Source organism: Lonchura striata, chromosome 4 (assembly GCF_046129695.1).
Source record: "Lonchura striata isolate bLonStr1 chromosome 4, bLonStr1.mat, whole genome shotgun sequence".
In the NCBI taxonomy this organism is placed as follows: domain Eukaryota; kingdom Metazoa; phylum Chordata; class Aves; order Passeriformes; family Estrildidae; genus Lonchura; species Lonchura striata.
Window position 1 is genome coordinate 12,321,501 of NC_134606.1, and position 18,784 is coordinate 12,340,284.

General features: G+C 36.1%; 1 protein-coding gene across 5 annotated transcripts in view; it reads left to right on the top strand.

The window, feature by feature from the left end:
• The window catches only part of JAKMIP1 (janus kinase and microtubule interacting protein 1), a 145,117-nt gene that overhangs the window by 53,784 nt on the left and 72,549 nt on the right, over positions 1-18,784 (top strand). For 4 of the 5 annotated variants that reach the window (XM_077782753.1, XM_077782755.1, XM_077782752.1 and 1 more), the window contains one exon: positions 12,534-12,804. In XM_077782753.1, coding sequence (XP_077638879.1) covers positions 12,676-12,804 — 129 coding nt within the window. In that variant the 5' untranslated portion in view covers positions 12,534-12,675. Of the gene's footprint in view, positions 1-1,839; positions 2,713-12,533; positions 12,805-18,784 lie in introns of those variants that run through there. The other variant, XM_077782754.1, reaches the window with a different exon arrangement.

An 18,784-nucleotide genomic window follows, 5' to 3' on the forward strand; every position in this document is an offset into this window, starting at 1 on the left:
ACACAACCAGATTTTGTAGGCAATAAAATAAACCAAATATGTATGAGGCTTTTGTCTTTTTGTGAGGTACTTGATGTGTTTTCTGGATTCACTGAACAGATTATTGATATAAACATTTTCTCACTTGTGGTTTCTTTTCTTAATTAATTTTTAAAGTGGTTTCACCACCACCACCACCCATGGCATCTAAGATGTGCACTACAGAAGGGGCTTAGTGTCTTGTATTTACCATATGCTTGCTAACTTGAACACTGTGTTACCTATGCTATATCTGTCACCATTAGTAAAGAGATGCTTTAGATGATTTGGTCTCAGCCAAGAGAGTTAAACTCTGTCCTTTGACAGATTTTCCCAGGCTTCTGTTGACTTTTATGTGTTTATAACGTGTACATGTTTGGGTATTCAGCAGGCAGTTATGTATGCCATGCATAAACCCCAACATAATATTTTATTTGCTTCAAGGATCATCTTGAAATTATGTGTTCCTCCTATTAGAGAAGTATGGCAAAGATGACAGTTTAACCTTTAACCCCATGCCTAATTTTTGGTATTTTCATCTCGCGGTAGTCCTGCAGTGATGACAGAGTTGTTAGACTTAGAAATATTAGGAAATAGTAAACCTCACTCTGTGTAACTGTTCTTTCTGCAGCAAAATGCTGTTGATCCCTAGAAAAGACATTTTTATCTAGAAAGATATTGAGACTATAATTGAGGTTTGCCAGAAAATTGTAGTACAGAAAGAAAAGCAAAGCAGCAGTTAACCAGGAAATATCCTTTCCCAATGGTTATTTTGTAGTTTTTATATTGAAATTCTTGCCTCTTTGCTTTGCTTGATTTGAAATAAACCTTGTTATATTCAGTATACTGCATAGTGAACTCTTCCTTCTCTGAATAGAAAAGTATAACACTAAATAAGGCAAGTGCTGTGGGAACTGACAGCTGTAGAATGCATGATTGTTAATAAAAAAATCATGAGGAAGGAAAGAATAAAGTAAAAAAATGTAGGTTATAGAATGAGTCTTAGGGTCCATCTGTTTTCTGTGACACTCAAATACAGCCACTACTTCATTGCAGTATCTTTGATTTTAACACTTCACAGAATTTCATTATAGCGTAGTCATTATAAAGAAACATAAAGAGTGAAAAAGAATGTCTAAAACAATTTAATATTTGCTAATGTAATTAACTTTCACTATAGAGAATAATTACTTTTGTTTGTAACTAAATTTGTTTTGGGGGCAACAGGTAAACTGATGTGACAACTAAATTCTCTCTTCTGTACCTGGGAGGGTAGTTAATATTTTTCTTCTGACTAGGTTTAACACTTAATGGTAAGTGCATGAGGAACTTCAGTCATAGATTTATCTAAAAATATTACCTACATATCTACTTAATCATAATAGAAAGTAAATGATGCTGATTTTAGAAAGAATTAAAATGCTGAACTCTAAACCCATCTGCTGACTATTATCACTTGGCTTTCTGTGAAGGTAAATGTATTTTAATTTTTTAATTTCAAAAGGATGCTATTTAAAAATTATTATCCCCCTGTTGTCCTTTAGACTGCTCTGTTCCTGTACATTCAAACAGTGGAGCACAGATTGAAAATTGATTTAGACTTAATAGTTTGTTTAGTTGACTCTGTGTAATAAAGATGAAATGTTCTAAACATTAAACATGAGTCTTAACAGCCAGTGTATTTTGGAAAGTGTTTCCATCATGTGCCAATTATCTGTATCTATACTAAAAGTTGGAACTGCCTTATAAAAATTTGAACAGTAGAACAGTTCAAATTCTGGATTGTTTATGCACATTTGCCCAATGCTACAGGAAAAAATCTTGCCTATCCGGTCCCTGTTTTTCTTCTTGATTAGTCATATTTCTTGCATGTCAATGGATTGTTCTTTGTCTAGACTATTCCTGTTCTCTTTCAAGTGTCTTCTCCGACTGGAGGTGCAAACACAAGCATTCATGCAGGAGTGCTGCTGCTGTATCATGCAGCTGTGAGCTGGCACTTTGCTTCAGAGAGTGGCTGGCTGCTTCTGTGAAAATTTAGCATTGCTGCAGCGTGCCTGGCCCTGCCAAAGGGCCAGGCACATTTTTAAAATGGCTCTTTCTTTTGCTGGCTGACCATGAAACCTGACAAAGCTTGATATTTTCCTTCTTTCTCTGAATGCTGAAAATTAAATTGAGATAAATGTTGATATTGCTCTCATGTTTCCATTTTTGCTTAACATCCTTTGAACAAACAATCTGTGCTAACTAGTCCTCTATACAAATATTACTGATGTTCACTGCCACATGATTACAGATCCATTATTTTCCAAACGCAGAAAACAAGTACTGTAACATATTTGTATCTAAAGAGTTTTTCTTACTTGAAAATGTAGCAAGGTAAAACATTGGGTGGCTGGTGGCTGTTGCAGCTGCTGGCAGAATTCCCACATGTTTTGCCATTAGATAACTCTGTGGTTGGTTATGGTTGTGTCGAGATAAGGTAAGTGACATTGCATTTAGTTATCTAAAGTGAATCATCTGTGTGCTGAGTGTTTGCAAGAGGTCTTAAAAAGAAGACTAAACAGACTTTCCTGACACCATGGAAAGGGCTCTGAGATATATCAGGCTTGCTGTCCAGTATTAAAGCACAGCAGATCTTCAGTCTTTTCTGGAGCTCCTTGTATGTTCATAAATGAGTATGAATGGGAAAAAAAGGTATGAACTGTGAGAAACCTGTAGCCTATGTGCTGTGCATTCAATAAACAGTAGTGAGAGGCCATAAACTTGGCAGTTCTGAGAATTCCATAGGACATACCAGTTTTACAGCGCATGGTGCTTTTTCATGATTAATAGGCTCTCTCTTGGTTATGGTTGTCTTTCTAGCTTTTTTTTTTTTTGTTTTTCTCAGTTCTTCAGTTCAATTAATTTGTAATGTCAATAGTTCCAAATGATGTCTTGAATATTAAATAGCTTTGATAATGAGATTTTATTACAGCAGTATATGAATGTATGTGGGCAAAATCCTGTTTTATGCATAGTATTGTGTAAATGTTGATTTCTAGGAGAAAAATCTTGAAGTCCACTAATGTTTAATCTCAACACCTGCAACATACCCTTTCTGAAAGAAGCCTATCTTGTGCACATACTATATTTATACGGGTGTGCTGGATGTTATTACAACACAAGACAAAAATGTGAGATTTTGTAGTAGAAGGGAGGCAGAGAATATTTGGGCATTTCAATTAACTTCCAACAAAAAGTGTAAGAATTAAAAATGGGACAATGAAAGGAAACATATGGCCTTGTTACTTATTTTTAAAGACTTACATATGTCAAAGGAAACATCTAGAAATTTTCTATTCTTAATCCCTTAGAACATCTGGGAAGTGCTAGTGAAGATTTTTCTGATGTTTCCAGATGTCTGTACTGCAAAAATATTAATAAATAGTATATGCTTGTAGTGTAGCCATTTGAATATACATGCCCTGGAAGGGGAATTAACATGGTTTCACTTAAGAACTCCCAGTTTTCAGATTGTTCACTGAAACAGGCAGCATTTCAGCATTTCCCCTTTCATGTGCAAGGGCAATGTACACAGGTGACAGCCAAGTCTTGATTTACATGAAGATTTCAGTATTGCTAGTATAGCTTTGCTATGTAGGAGGTGAAAAATTACAGTGTTAGTGCCATAGCTGTAATAACCTTAACCTTAAAGGAAAATCTGATTCACCATTTCACCTAAAGTTTAGGAAGATGGTGTAGAAATAATAGTTCTGGAAAATGCCTATTTCCTTATTTTTCTACCAAGTCTTCATTAAGACTGAGTTTGTCTGTGAAGTCGCTGCCAGCACCCTAAATTTGAGGCTTCCCTCTGCCACCTCCTCTAGGGGATGAGGTTGGAAGAGGAACAGAACTGAACATCAAAATCACTTAATAGCATAAAAAATATGAACGTATTTTTACACAACTGGATTCATAGATAGGATTGCAACTGTGTCAAATTTACATGATAAAGATAAAGACTTGAATAAAGATTTTTGTCTATGGTTACAGATGATTTACAGTCATTTAGACCTTCCAGAAAATAGTCTTCTTGGCAGGCACCATGGAAAGAAGGAGGTTGTGTTCTGAAGCAGTGAAGCATAAACATTTTTCATTTAACCATTGGGACTTTTGTAAGCTTTAGGTGACATGTCTTGGCCTCAAATTTCTGCAAAACATAGTACCATCTTCACAATTTGCTCTCTGGAACAGTATTGTGAGATGAAATCTTGGTTTCTCAATGAAAGAGAGACATTATATAGGTAAAGAGACAGGATGTTTTCTTTGGAGTGAATAACAAATCACATTTTAGTCCCCACTAAATGTCAAAATCAGCTTGACTGTGACAGCACTTAGCATTTTAGGGCATACTACTAGCAATGCTGTGCCCCCATAAATTGGATACTCCCATATATTGTGTGCACAACTTGCACACTAAAGCGCTCAAAGTTGTATGTTCAAATAGTCTGGTTCTATCTAACATTATTCCAAATCTAGGAAGTTTTTAGGAAGCTTTATTTGCATACACACACACACACACACACACACACACATATATATGTGTGTGTGTGTGTGTGCATTAATTAATTTCTGAGCTTTAGAATTCTTTGGGCCAGTCTAATCTGGACAACAGAGAGTGTTACAGTCTATTGTGGTGTGTCACAGAGTATTTCTGGAGTTTTATATTTATATTTACTTGCCTGTTTCCCTCTTTTTAAGGTGAACCATGACTGAATGCATCTTTGTTTTTAACATTCTAAGGCACGCTGTCCTTAAAATGATGTTTATACATATTTCTGAATAAATATATTTTCTGCAACTGTTTATGTCTGCCACATTCAACTTTTAGTATCTTAAGGGAGCACATTTGTATTTCTGGTGGCCAGCTTGCCAACAACATTTCCAACAACTCTGGAATGGTTTGAATCAAATTTGCTGGCAGTTACCAGAAGGGAATTTTATTTGTAGTCTTCTCACGGTGGTGAAGCGTTCTCTATTTGTGGATATTGGAAGATGGTTACACAAAGAGTTCACAGTTTCTGTTCTGTGCTTTTTTTGTGTTTTGTCATGTTTGTCTCTGTCATGTTTGTCTCTGTCCTGTTTAACGAGAGAGAGAAACAAAAGTTTGTCTCCAGGCTCTTGCTGTGTTAGTATCTAGCTGTGCTTTTAACTGCCTGTAGCTTGAAGCCATTGCACAGCTCCCTTTCAGAGAGCTGAGAAGGGAAAGAAGCTGCTGTCTGGCTGAAACACCCAGTTTAAATATTTTATCCCAGGTGATGCACTTGCATCAGCCGGTTCCCAGTGACTTAAACTCTGTTCACTGCAATGAGCATTCACTCAAATTCCAGAATTTGAAATAGCAGTTTTAACTGGCTGGTTATCAGAGCACTGCTGTGAGAAAGTTAACAGATCTTCCAAGAGAATTGCGGTTTTGTGGGACAATAGATTTGAGGATCCCTGAAAAAAAGATTGCAGACTCTTTCTAGGTCTTTTAAGTTTCATATCTCATTACATGTATCCAGTCTCTTATTTCATAATATTCTCCTCAGAATACAGTTCTGATAGTCTTTCTGGAAGTGTAATGCCTTCTTTACTGAGAGATTAAGTGATTTGGTAGAGAAAATGCAAGGCATCTGTGACAGAACTGTAGATGGAAGCAAAATCCATCAAGCCTTAGCCTGTGTGTTGCCAATATTATAATAATAAAAATGATCCAGTTAGATTTGAAATGAGATTTACACATGGAGGTCAAGAGCACTGAAGCTGTACAGGAGTTTTTGATGCAGTAATTAAAAACAGTTTGAGGTCCTAAATTCTTGAGCACAGATAGGTATCATTTTGGGAAATCTGTCATTCTTCAAAATTTAAGCAACAGCACTGCCAGTTCTGTAGAGTACATCCTTACTTTGATCTCAAGAACTGAGGAGCTTGGCTTAAAAGTGGACCATGATGGGAACTTTGGAAAAAATACAGCATGTTCTTCTGTCAGTCTTCCTATATTACTGGCCTAGGCTGATGCGTTCATTTTGGTTAAGAGTCCTGATTTTAATGAGAAGTTGTGTGAAAGTTGAGCCATCCCTAGGGAGGTGAAGAAGTTTTGTAATTCTTTGTTTGTGCTGACTGATGGGCTGGTGCTGCCCTGCACAGAGCTGTGTGATTCTTCTGTGCTGGAGCAGTGAGGTGAGAGTGTGAGCTGTCTTCCATAGCATGAGGAGCTTACAGATTTAGTAAAGGTGGTAAACAGCACAAAATAATTATTGAGATCAGAGACAGTGGAAATCATGCCCCTCTGCTTCACTGTTCAGCTGGTAACTAATATCACATCCAGAAGCAGCTTTTCTTCTCCTTACACTTGCCTGACCTCTCAAGTGTATCCTATTGATTTACAAAATAATAAATATTCAAGATGCAGTTAAGTGTTAGACATCCTCAGGTTTCCTGTCACTGAGGTTCTTCCTCTCTCTTCAGTCTTCAAATTGGGAATCTGAACCTCTCTCCCTAAACCTTTCAGTTGTCTTGCACATTTTCTACACAACTGTCTGAATTTTTAATTTTTCTAGTTTCAGGTTTTAGTTATTCTATCTCTTTACAATAAAATAAAAATAATAATAGTTATGGGTTTAAAAAAATACCTGAAGGAATTTTCCTGGAAAAAATCAGGTGAGTAGCTAAACAAAACTGGTCCAGTATAATCCAAAAGCCTAAATTTGACAGGCTGATTATATTTGTGCGGTCAGTGATAGTCAATAAAGATATTAGAATCTGTCTCTGTATTTGCCATTTATCTAGCACTAACTGAGAAGTGCTGTAACTTGCCCTTTTTTCCTTCTTCTAGTTTTGCTCTTAAATGTTCTGCGTTAGTGGGAATGGGCATAGTTCTGCTCCTTAGTGAGAGCACAGGGATCTCCCTGCTCATTCCCAGGGCGCAGTGGGAAGGTGCAGAGGCTGGTGCCCAGTGCCAGACAGCAGGCTGCAGGTCAGGTCTCTGTGCTGGGAAGAAAGGAATTGGAGCAGAGATCAGGGGAGCAGCTCTGCCCAGAGCTGCCTCTCCGGGCTTGCAGTGAGCCCAGCACCCTGAAGCACTGTGGTTGTGCAACAGAGCTGAGTTGTGAAGGTTGTGGAGGGAGGGTGCTGTTTGACCATTTCGAGTTGCATTTGAACTTTGCCTTTCTGTGCTAGTGTCTCTTTTATTTTATGTGTGTCACAGGACTCCTCTTTGTAGCATTTTGCCTTTTACTAGGGCTCATAGTGCGATTTTATTGATTAATGATTTGAAATCCTTGAAAAAGTACTATTAGTGAAATTGGGTAAATGCTAATAATGTACATCCATTGAAGCCAGTGAATATTTTTTATTTGCTTAAAATAAAAATGTCCTGGAATCAAGCTCATAGCTTTTTGAGAAGGGATTCAGGTTAAGTTTTCAGTAACTCCTAGAGTATGAAAATGTTGTGTCGTGCAGAAGGGAGGTGCAGGATCCCTTCCCTTCCTTGTGCCGTGCCCTCTTTGGCTCAGACATTCATTTTTACTTGTGGTATATCCTTTTAAAGTAAGAGCTAGGTTTTTGGGGTGGTTTTGGTGGGCTGTTTATATCCTTCCACTAAATGAAGCCATTAATATACTGGATGCTATCCAGTGGCATGAAGTAGTACCAATCAGAAATAAAAATTCAGTGTCCCATGGTTTTTATTAGCAGGTACATTTACACATTTGCGGGTGTGCTGTGCATAGCATCTAAATGATTTAATGATTTTGGTACGCTTACATGTTCCTTTTTTTTTTTTTTTTTTTTAATTGTTGTTGTCTAGTGACTTGGATACATATTTTAGTTGCTTATGTTTTAACAGATGCAGACGTCACAGGCAACCAATTCACTGAAGGGAAAATGAATACATTGGTGAAATTAATTTAGGAAGTTGCCAAATTAGTTCCATGAACTGCTGTATAAAGGCCTGGAAGGCAGTGATTTGTGGTGGGGAATTAAATCCTGGGTACTGATTCCTGAGGGCATTGGGAATTTTCTGAAAGATGTGGAGTGACAGAATCACAGATCACCTTTGTTGAGATGCCATTGAACAAACTATGGAAGGAATTGCTAATATGGACTGAAGAGGTGACTGCCTTACAGATCTTGTGCTCATCTGTGGGATGTCACCTGCTGTGGAAATCTGAGCAAGTGGCATAAAAACCCAACTCATGCTACACTGTAATCTCTATCAAGGAGAGCTCTGTTCCACATGGCTCTGCAAGATAGTTACTGTGAGGTCTTCTGACAAAAAAGCAATGTAAAAATGCTCATAGTTTCTTGGTGATTGCTTTCTATATAGTGTGGCCCTATAAGGTGTATTATTAAAGCAAAAATGGCTCAAGGCTTTAGGCTGTGAATCTGAAAAAAATGAATGTGAGCTGTTAGTTACCAATAAACATGTTTCTGGTTTTATCCATCAAAAAATCAAGTGACATTTATAAAGTGTTACACTGTAAGGAAACTCTGTGTTTCCCTAAACAGGCTATGATTTAAAGTAACCCTCAATGGTTCTGCTGTTACAGAAATAGATCTGTCTTTTTAGGTAGCGACAAAGGTGTATCAGAAAGGTGATCAATCTACAATATACTTAGAAAACTGTATTGATAATTTGCATTTAGATTTATTGGCAGGATGAGTATTATTTTATAATCCTGTAGAAGTTCTTCTGCTTTTATCCATTCAGTCATGTTTTATTACATTCTTTATTACATAGAACTGAGAATTGATGCAGTAAATGTAGGTCATCTGAACCTTGTGAGAAATGTGCCCTGGGCATCAGCAGCTAAGAATGTTGTCTTTCCCATACTATTAGTGTTTTCAGTGGTATCATTTTTTTTTCTTTTTAACTGATATCAGTGATTATCAGTTTTTTTAAACTATAACATAGGTGAACTGCATGTTACTTCTGAAGTTAACATTTTACCTGTGTCCACTGCATTTACTACTGTCAGATGCTATGGTAATAAAATTTATTTTAAACTTCTTGAATGTATGGAATATGCTATGTTGAGGATGCACTTACATCTCATGTTCACAAGCGCAGTGAGGGTTATGGGTAACTTGCAGTAGACTCTGCAGAATTAAGAGATAAAGGTTGAAATAAAAACAAGTTGAAGTAGAATGGTGCACTATTTATGTGGAGGTGTTGAGATGAAGCTTTATTATTTCACTCCAGTAACTGAGTTACAGCTTGGTGTTTCAACTGAGATGACTCATTGGCAATTCCACCTTCCAAAAATTGTGCTGCAGCTGAGTAATGTTATTGAAGTCTGAAATAAGGCTGGAATGCAGAATTTTGGTTGATATAATTTAGTAATTTTTTTGTGTTATAATGTTACCCATATTTATTACTTGATTTTATGGGTTTACTTACTTTTCCTGTTGATTACTGTTTGTTACTGAAAGACTCACTCTCTAAAGATATAATCCTCCCCATATTTTTGTGCATTTTGTACAGGAAGACTTGCATTTCTTTAATTTGACTTACTTTTCAATAGAAAGTGTTGGGGTCCTTTTTTCCTTACCCTTATGTAATCAGAATTCTTTGGTGCTACATTTTCACATTTCTTCAGTAACTGATTTTTTTTCCTATTATGTTTTATTGATATTTAACACCTAGAATCATCATTCAGCAATTAATTACATAGTTTGAGATCTTGTTTGATAAAACCAGGGAATAGATTGAGGTAGTGACTGCTGAAAACGTGACCTGTGCTTTAAAATCCATTACTCTTTCCTATCTTTTTTCTTGATGTGAAAAATACATTCAGATGATTCCAAGGTTTTCAAGAAATGTGTAGAACTCAGAGTGCAGGAAGTGGCTATTTTTAGTCATGGAGTGATTGTGGAACTGCATCCTGGTGGCATCATAAATTTGCCTCTCAGCAGACATATGGGGAGTTAATAAATAGATTGTTGGTTAAAGCATCTGCGTCAGTAAAATTTTGTTAGAGTGGAGTGTTTTTTCCTTCATTTTTTCTCACTGTATTTACAAGTTGTTTGGTGGTGTTTTTTTGTTGTTTTTTTTTGTTTTTTGTTTTTTTTTTTTTTTTTGTCCTGACCTTTATCCAAATATCAAATGTGGGTAGTTAGCTAGGAGGGAATCTGGGCACTCACTGGTTCTGTGCCTTTCATTTGGGAATCAGGATGCAGTCTCTGCTTCAGCCCTTGTGTGTCTGGCTATGTGCCTCTCTGAGTATAGAAAAGATAGGTTTTGTGTTGCCATAGTTCCTGTTTTTGAAATAGGTAGGCTGGAAGATGGATCTTATGTATCTAGGGAAGAGTAAAAATGGAATGCCCATGAATGCAGCTTTGATGGGTGCTTGTTTCTTGGTGTGGGTTTTTTTGTTTTGTGGGGTTTTTTTGTTTGCTTTGGGTTTTGTTTGGTTTTTGGCTGTCAGTTTGGTTTTTTGGTTATTTCTTTTGCTTTGTTTTGTGGTTTTAGAACATTTATTATGTTTACTTAGGTTGGGAGGTGGTGCTTTTGCTCTCTTCCCCATTCTCCTTCCCTCAATGCCTATAAGACAAGAGGGTGATTTTCTTCAGGTTCTGGGTCTAAGCTTTTATTTTACTTGAAAAGTACAATTTTCAAATGTTGAGAGTTAAAGGAAAGAAACTGAGAGCAATGCCTTGAGATTTTTTTTTTTTTTTAAATTCTGAAGAGTACTTCAAAGAATAATGCTGAACTCTCTAGTTTTAAGGCTAATTTGAGTATTACATGTAATTTGAGCATCATAGAAACTCCATAGATTAATAGCATAAAATTCCATTATTAAGAAGAGTAATTCCTCACATTTCTTCTACTCACCAAAGAGTTCCTTTTTTTATAATTTACTATAAGAATATTGTTGATTTGTTTTTCTTGAATCAACTACTATGTGTAAAATCACAATAGCAGCAGTGTTTATTTGTTTTGTAAGGTAGATCTGATACATAATAAAATTAAAATGTTTTTAAGTTCCTGTTTTTTTCACAGATTATATATTAAAATGCTTCATATAAAGGAACAAATAAAATTTTATTGACTAGGATAACTTGATAAATCATATTTCAAAGGAAGGATATCTGATATTACAGAGCAAATTACTTTAGCAAATAATTGGTAAAGTTCATGTTTTTTTTTCAATTGCTTTTTTCAAGTGAAAGAATCCAATGGGAATATCATCAGACAGGCTTGGTGTCCTGAGTTCTGTTCATTTTTCATCTGATTTGATTGACATCCTAAGCAAGATATTTAACTCACCACCAGTTTACTAGTGCTTGAAAAGGAGCATAAAATGGAGGTGTTTAATTTTTCTATACACACCTGAGGTATTAGTTACTAACCCTTTAGAAAGTGTGTGCTAAGGAATTCATGGGATTTTCATTCTAATGCAATTTTAGAATAACTCCCCTTCAGTAGTAGGTGGGAAAGAGCAGCTTATTGTTTGATGGCAATTTGATAAGAATTTTCTTGGAAACAGAATACTCCAGTAATGTAATTCAGTTTTAAAGTAGGAACCTTCCTACTTTGTCAAAAACTTAATGATGAAATTATGTGAATATTAAAAAATGTGCAGAGAACATGGGTTTGGAAAGTAGTGCAGCATTGATAGCACTTGTTCCACAGATTGTTCTTGTGGAGCACTGGGTTATTCTTAGAGGAGAGCAGAGAGGAAAAAAAAAATCACAGAATAAACTTCTATACTGACTACTCATGAAGCAAAGTAATACTGGGATTTCCTAATTATCGGAATTAGGGTTCTTTGTCTACTATTGATGTTCTTCTTGAATATTACATAAAGCTAATTTAAATAATTGCTAATTTAAATAATTTTAAAATAAAAAAGTTTAAAAATTAACTTTTTAAGCTTAGAGCATACAGGGAAATGAAAATGAAGTTAAATACTTTCTTGTTTCCATTGCAGCTTTTCAGACAGTATCAACCCTGAACATAAGCAGGTTATAGATAGAATATTTTAAGAAACATTTTAAAATGTTTTTCCAGTTTTGTGATACCAGTTCTGTGATGCTGATGATGTGAAACTCAATGATAATTACGAATAATACAATTATGCATTATAACTGATACATTAGGGAGAGAAATACTTTCTTCTTACTGTAGAAAATAAACTATTCCCACTGAAACACTGCCTCAATTAATTTATGGTTTTCTCTGTGCCTCTTGGGAATTCTGATCATGGTTCTAGTCAGGTCTTAAATAAGAGACAATTTCTGTTTATATGCTATATTCATCAAAAGTGTTAATACTTTTATTTTTATCAGAATAGAGTGGATAGAGTTTAGAGATAGTGAAATATTGTGTAACTTCTTATCTGTTTCTTTCAAACTCTGGTACACTATACAGTATAGTATAATTCAGGGAAGTCCAGTGTGCTTTGAAAACGCACACTGATGCATTAAGTCTGATATTTGATTCTGCTCAATGCTGTAGCCTAATTCTTTTCCTACCACTTTGCTTCTTCCAGGCCATGAGACTGCTCCCACGATGGCAGAGATTTGTATGAAAGGCTTTGTTGACCACTGCAGGACTTAAATGCAAAAAGCAGAAAGCACTAGCTGGTAGCTCAGTGTGGAGCAAAGATTTTATTTTAAACTTCAAAAACAATTATGTCAAAGAAAAGCCGTGCCAAGGGAGAGAAGCCCGACATGGAGACTGAAGCCCTGCAAGCTGCTAATGAGGAGCTGCGAACTAAACTGACCAACATCCAGATAGAATTCCAGCAAGAAAAAACCAAGGTATTTGTCTCTATTTTGTGATCATTCTTTTAACAGTAGCACTGTTAGAGACCAGCAGAGTTTGATACTAAAATGTGTTAGTTGTAAAAGAAAAACATGACAGAGAAGTGAAATCAGAAGAACTGATAAACTAAAATTGGTGCTAATTCTTTTAAATAGTGTGCAAAAGGGACTAAATATCCCTAAAATTTCCAGTCACTGAAATTTGCAATCACAGCAATACAAATGGCATTAGTTTACTGACAAGGGAGTTTTGCTTTTGATCTTACTGAAAATTATATGTTGTAAAAAGAATTGTCTTCGGCATCAAACATCAGCACCTTATCCAAAGCATGTCACTTTAAATGCCTATGAAGAATATCAATTAACTGGATACTGCCCGTGTAGGAGTCCTGATTTGATTTGCTGAGGTTTTGTGTGGCATTGTTCTGAGCTATTCAGTGATGCATCTGATTGCTGATGAAACAGATCCATCATTATTTTTCTATCTAGGATATGTTCAGCTGGTATTTGGGTAATCAAGAGGACACATAGGATAAACTATTATTTCATCAGATGCATTTGTATTTATGAAGATTAGCTGTTACTTTTATGTATTTCTGTAGGTCATTTAAGATATGGACAAACCAGTAAGGTTATTTCTATTCTGTTATTTATTGAAATCAGTTAGTGCATTTGACTTAGAACAAGGCAGTTCTGGAGATTAATCCATGTGCATGGTTTATTTGACTGGGGATACTGTAGTGGCAAGAGTCTCAAGAACTTACCAAGTGGAGAAAGAATGCAGTGAAAATGTGTTCTCTTTATATAAAGAATCTTTGTTCTAGCCTTTTTTCTTTTTATCAGTGTAAAATGTGGAACACCTGAATAACAACGTTTCTGTACATTCTAGTTTCTCTAACATCCTTGTGTGATACTCAGCTTTGAAAAGTCTTTTTTACATTTTAATTTACAAAGTAAACTCAAAAACTATCACAAACGTAATCTTCAGAACTTCGTTCTTACACAGGAAAAAGAAACCGCAAAGTCTTAATTAATGTTTGACTGATGTAATAGGTTCAGAAAATATCAGCCAACTAAATTTGTGTTGCCTTGGAAATTTTTCTTCTTCTCAGACTAAAGCAAAAAGGAAAATCTCTTGGGGTCAAGGGTGTTGATAAATGAACAGATAAGTCAAGGATTTTATTATTTGCTTCCTCATTCAACTTCTCTTGTTGATTGATATAATGACAACAAATTTTAAAACAAGTTGCACAAAATACTTAAGTTTTTAAAACCACACACCATGAAATTTAGTGATGAAATTTATAATTTACAGGTCAGTAAGTTGCATTATTTCACTGTCATTCTTAGTGTCTCAGTGTTTATGTTGGGAGACTTAAGAGTTGATGGTAGATTACATTTACACTAGTAAATTTTTCTTTTTAGTTATCTTATTTCCTATTTTGTTCTATATAACTTTATATGTAAAATACGGATGTGAATTTTATTATGATTTTTAAAATTGCATTTAAAAAAGCACATAAAGTCATCTTATATCTTGGACAAAAGAATTAATTAATTTTGAGTCATTAAATAACTCTGATTAAAAAAAAAATACATGAACACTAAAAAGAGTTTAGCCCTGATACACTTCCAGTCTTTACCTGTAAGAGCATCAAGTTTAACTCTTGATTCAGCTAAGAGTAAGGTGTAAGTACAAGACCATGACAGCTGCAGGAATATTTTCAATAACTAGTCTTCTTACACTATATTCAGTATAGGAAGATTCACTTCAGCTTGGTTTATTGTTCACCTTTCTTCAGCTTGAAAATTTAATATTTTCTAGTGTATTGAGGTTGTTACCGGAGACAGAATGTGTATTGTGCACACACGTGTGCAGAGAAATGACTGAGCTCACAAATTAAATCTGTGAAAGAGGAAGGAGCAAATTACAGCCTGAGTGCTCTAAAAACCTACCAAGTGTACCTTGCAGTTTGAAGTAAATTCTGCAGTGTGTTGGAGTGCATTTCTGTGAGGATGTAGCTGGGAGAGGAGAACTTCAACCTCTTCCCCTCATCTTTGCTGTGGTGCTTGCTGTAAATTATTTAACTGGAACTGAACGTGTAGTTTATTTCCCAGCCTACTCTCATCCTGTGCAGCAGTTACAGTAAGCCTTGACTGACAAGATGAGTAAATCAAAGCCATAGAGATTTTTCCTGTTTAAGCTGTAGTTCAGAAATAGAAACAAAACCAAGAAAAAATATTTCTTGGTAGCAGAAAAGTAAAAACACTGTACCTAGAGTATTCTAAATAAATTAAATCTATTTACTGGTGTAAATATGGGTAAGAGAGAAGTACTGAAGCTGCTAAACAGACAGCTCTGTGACCTGTGGGATATAAACTGTATTAAGAAAGGTAACAAACTCTTGTGGGGCCAATTTATAAAATTTAATTTTCCTAAACTGTTTTTTCCATCATATATATGCCTATATTAATGATTTTTCTGAGAAGGAACCCTTTAATTGATGAGAGACATCACAAATGGAAATTAGCCTTACCATATTTTTGCCTGAAAAATACTTCTTTCTCTGAAATAAAATTCTACCCAAGAGATATTCAAAACTTTGTACATATTCTCCTAGTACATCTTGTTTCATTGGTTGTTGATCCATGTAAAGAAATTTTTTCTGTGGAGTTGTTCACTGCATGCTTATGCAATGCCTGATCCCAAATTGATGTTTGCACATTTTTGGATGTGCATCATTGTTGGTCTTGCTGGTGGTGTTTTGACCATTGGACACATGAGTAGCTGGGTTCATTTATGGTGCCTAAGGAGTGAAGCAAATCTGTGGCCCTGCCTTAGTTCCCATGTCCTGAGTCCTGTTTTGGGAACACCTGCATGCTAGCTCTGCTTGTTATATCCTGTTGGATATAGGATGTCCTCCTGGACTGCAGGTTTGATGCCATCTGTGGAGAGCCTGAAAAAGGAAATGCATGAACTGAACAGGGGCTCACATACCCTCACTCTGCTAGTGAAAAACCTTTCTTGGCAAACATCCAAATGTGGGTAATGAGTGACAAAAGGAGCTGACCAAAGCACAAAAATTTTACTTATTTTAGCCTGAATGGGGACAGGAGTCACTCTGACTGAACGTTAAGTCCAGTGCTATGAGCACAAGGAGCTGCAGTGAATGAGCATGGTCTTGGCAGTCAGCTCAGTGGTTTTATAAATGTTTGTGATGAGATCCATGAACATTTAGGAATAAGTATTCCAAGACTATTCCAAGAATAGGTATTCCCACTGAGATAGGAAAAGTTAAAAGGTAGTATTTCCATATTCCTTGTAGTAATACTTTGTTCTTGGTAGCAAGGTGTTATAATGTTGGCTGTCACTACATCTTCACCAAGTTCAGTTATTGCCTTTAAATATCCATATTCTACTTGTGACTGTACATTTATAGGCTTGACATCTCAACATCTAGGAGTTAGGATAAATGAGATGCTTCATCTCAGTTGCCACTGCAAACATCACTGCTGGGAAGAGGAGTGATAGAGCAGTTTGATGAAACTGGCCCAGCTCCCAGTATCTCCTCATAAGAGAAGCTTCAGACCTCTTCTTATCTTTGTGGCCCCCAACTGAACCCCCTCCAGCAGCTCCTTGTCTTTCTTGAACTTTGGAGCCCAGAACTGAACACAATCCTCCAGAAGCACCTCACCAGGGCCAAGGTGATTGATTGATAACCAGGTTGAATAGGACTGGACCCAGTACTGATCCCTGGTGCTCCCCAGCCTCCAGCTGGATTCTTCTCTGCTGACCATTATGCTCTGAGTTCTGCCATTCAGCCAGTTCTTGATCCACCTTGACCCACTGTCCATTCCTCTAAGCCCTATTTCCAGATTTTATCTACAAGGATGATATGGAAGACAGTGTCAAAAGCCTTGCTGAAGTCAAGGTAAACAACGTTCACTGCCCCCCCTCACTGACCCATCTAGCCATGCCACTGCATAAGACAGACTGGTCAAGTGTGATTTCCCCTTGGTGAATCCATGTTGACTACTCTTGATTACCTTATCTTCTTTTACATTCAAGTTTGCAGTTCCTGGCAAAAAGCAGTGTGGAGAACATCCCTCTTGTGATTGATTATTGTGCCACAAATTACCCCCCCCCCCCCCCCCCCCCCAAGGTTAAATCCAAGAGAAAAAATGAGGTAGTCTTTAGTAATTCCTTATTGTAGCATTTTTACTGGGGCAGCGGTTTGGTAGCACTTGCAAACACATATTATTTAATAGGTTATTACCTTTTAGAAATGCATAGTTTTGAAGTTATTCCATTGACTCTGATCATAAGGCCAAACTATTATTTTTCTGTCAGAAGTGTGCAGAACAACTTGCCATAGAACACAACACCAGATGTCTATTTCCAAGGAACATATAATTATATTGTTTTAAGGAAAATTCTGCTTTCAGGCACTTTTTAGACATAAGAAAGGAAAGAAGCAAAGATGCTTATCATTATTTTTTGAAGAAGCTAAGTTCTGCTATGACAACAACATTGTATTAACTGTGCACCAATTATTATTTTTTTTTTATTTAGAAGAGTAAATAATAACTGGTTTATTGGTGCCCTGATATCATGCCTGACTTTGTTTTCCTATTGACTCAATTTCTTGGATAGAATAGCTTTCTTCATATTAAAAAAAAAAATATATGGGAAAATGCCACACTACTGTTTTCATTTCATTCTTGCTCTGGAAGCCAGATGAGTACAGAACTGCACAATGTGCAGGAGAAGGACTGAGGAGTGAGGGAAGACAGATTATGGCTTTCAGAGAAGATCTAAAAGACAGATCTAACTTTCCATCTTCTCTGACCAAAAGCAGTAGACTTTTTAAAGATCTTGAGAATTGGGATGCAACTTTTCTTTTTCTGGATCATGAGGTGTAATAACCATTTAATATGTCTGTTAAATGCTTATTACTGTGGTTTTTGAAGGATTTTTTTTGTGTATTTTGAAGGATTTCCAGGGTTTTTTGAAGGATTCAAATTCTTCTTGTTTAAATTCCTCTTACTGAAGCTTTTAGGTAAAATTAATAGTGATATATAATAGTACTCAGTTACTCTGAGTAGTTAATATGAGTTCTCACAGACAGCAACATGCATATAGATTTTGCCTTGCTTTCCCCTAATTAAGTAAAAGATGAAAAATATTGAGCAAGTATGCTGGTTTGGTGACTCAGTGCTCCTCCAAAATGTCAAAATCCATTTCACATTTATTAAAAATTCTTTTAGGAAGTTAAACTCATGAATGTGTTGTATTGAAAACTGCCTTTCCGTTGTATGCTTTAGGTGCAATATGACTAATTTCAAGGAGGGATATTATCTGTGTTTGTACGTGCCATTATGCAGTTTGTTTCCCCGTGTTGTCATTAGTAGGTTTCATTGCTCAATTTAATTTCAATTTTCTTGGCTCATCAGTAAAGCAATAAGTAAATAATGAGTGCTGTTTCATTTTCAAATTTATCTATAAAACAGTCTGTTTACTTCTGATGGTAGATAGGTGGGTGAGTGACTTAGTTTTGTTACAGCATCATAGAATGATTTGGCTCGGATGGGACCTTTAGAGATCATCTATTCCAACTTCCCTGCCATGGACTCTTCTATGGAATAGGGTACCCTCATGCAAGCACTGAAAATCATTGCTATCCACTGTAGGCTTGGAGCTAAATGTCATCCCACCAAAAGAAATAATGCATGGATAAATCCTGCAGATAATTTCCAATAATAAGATTTACCATCTGGAGAAAAAACCCAACCTCTATCTCTCTTAATAATGGTACATTCTCAGAATCATCCTGGAGCAGAGTGACAGTATCTATAAAATCTGCATGTGACAGTGTCTGATTCAGAGCTATTACCTTTTGAACAGCTCTAATTATAGTGCTCTCCCAGGTGGGGTTTAGTCAGCAGTGCATCTAGGTTACTTTCATAAAAATGTAGA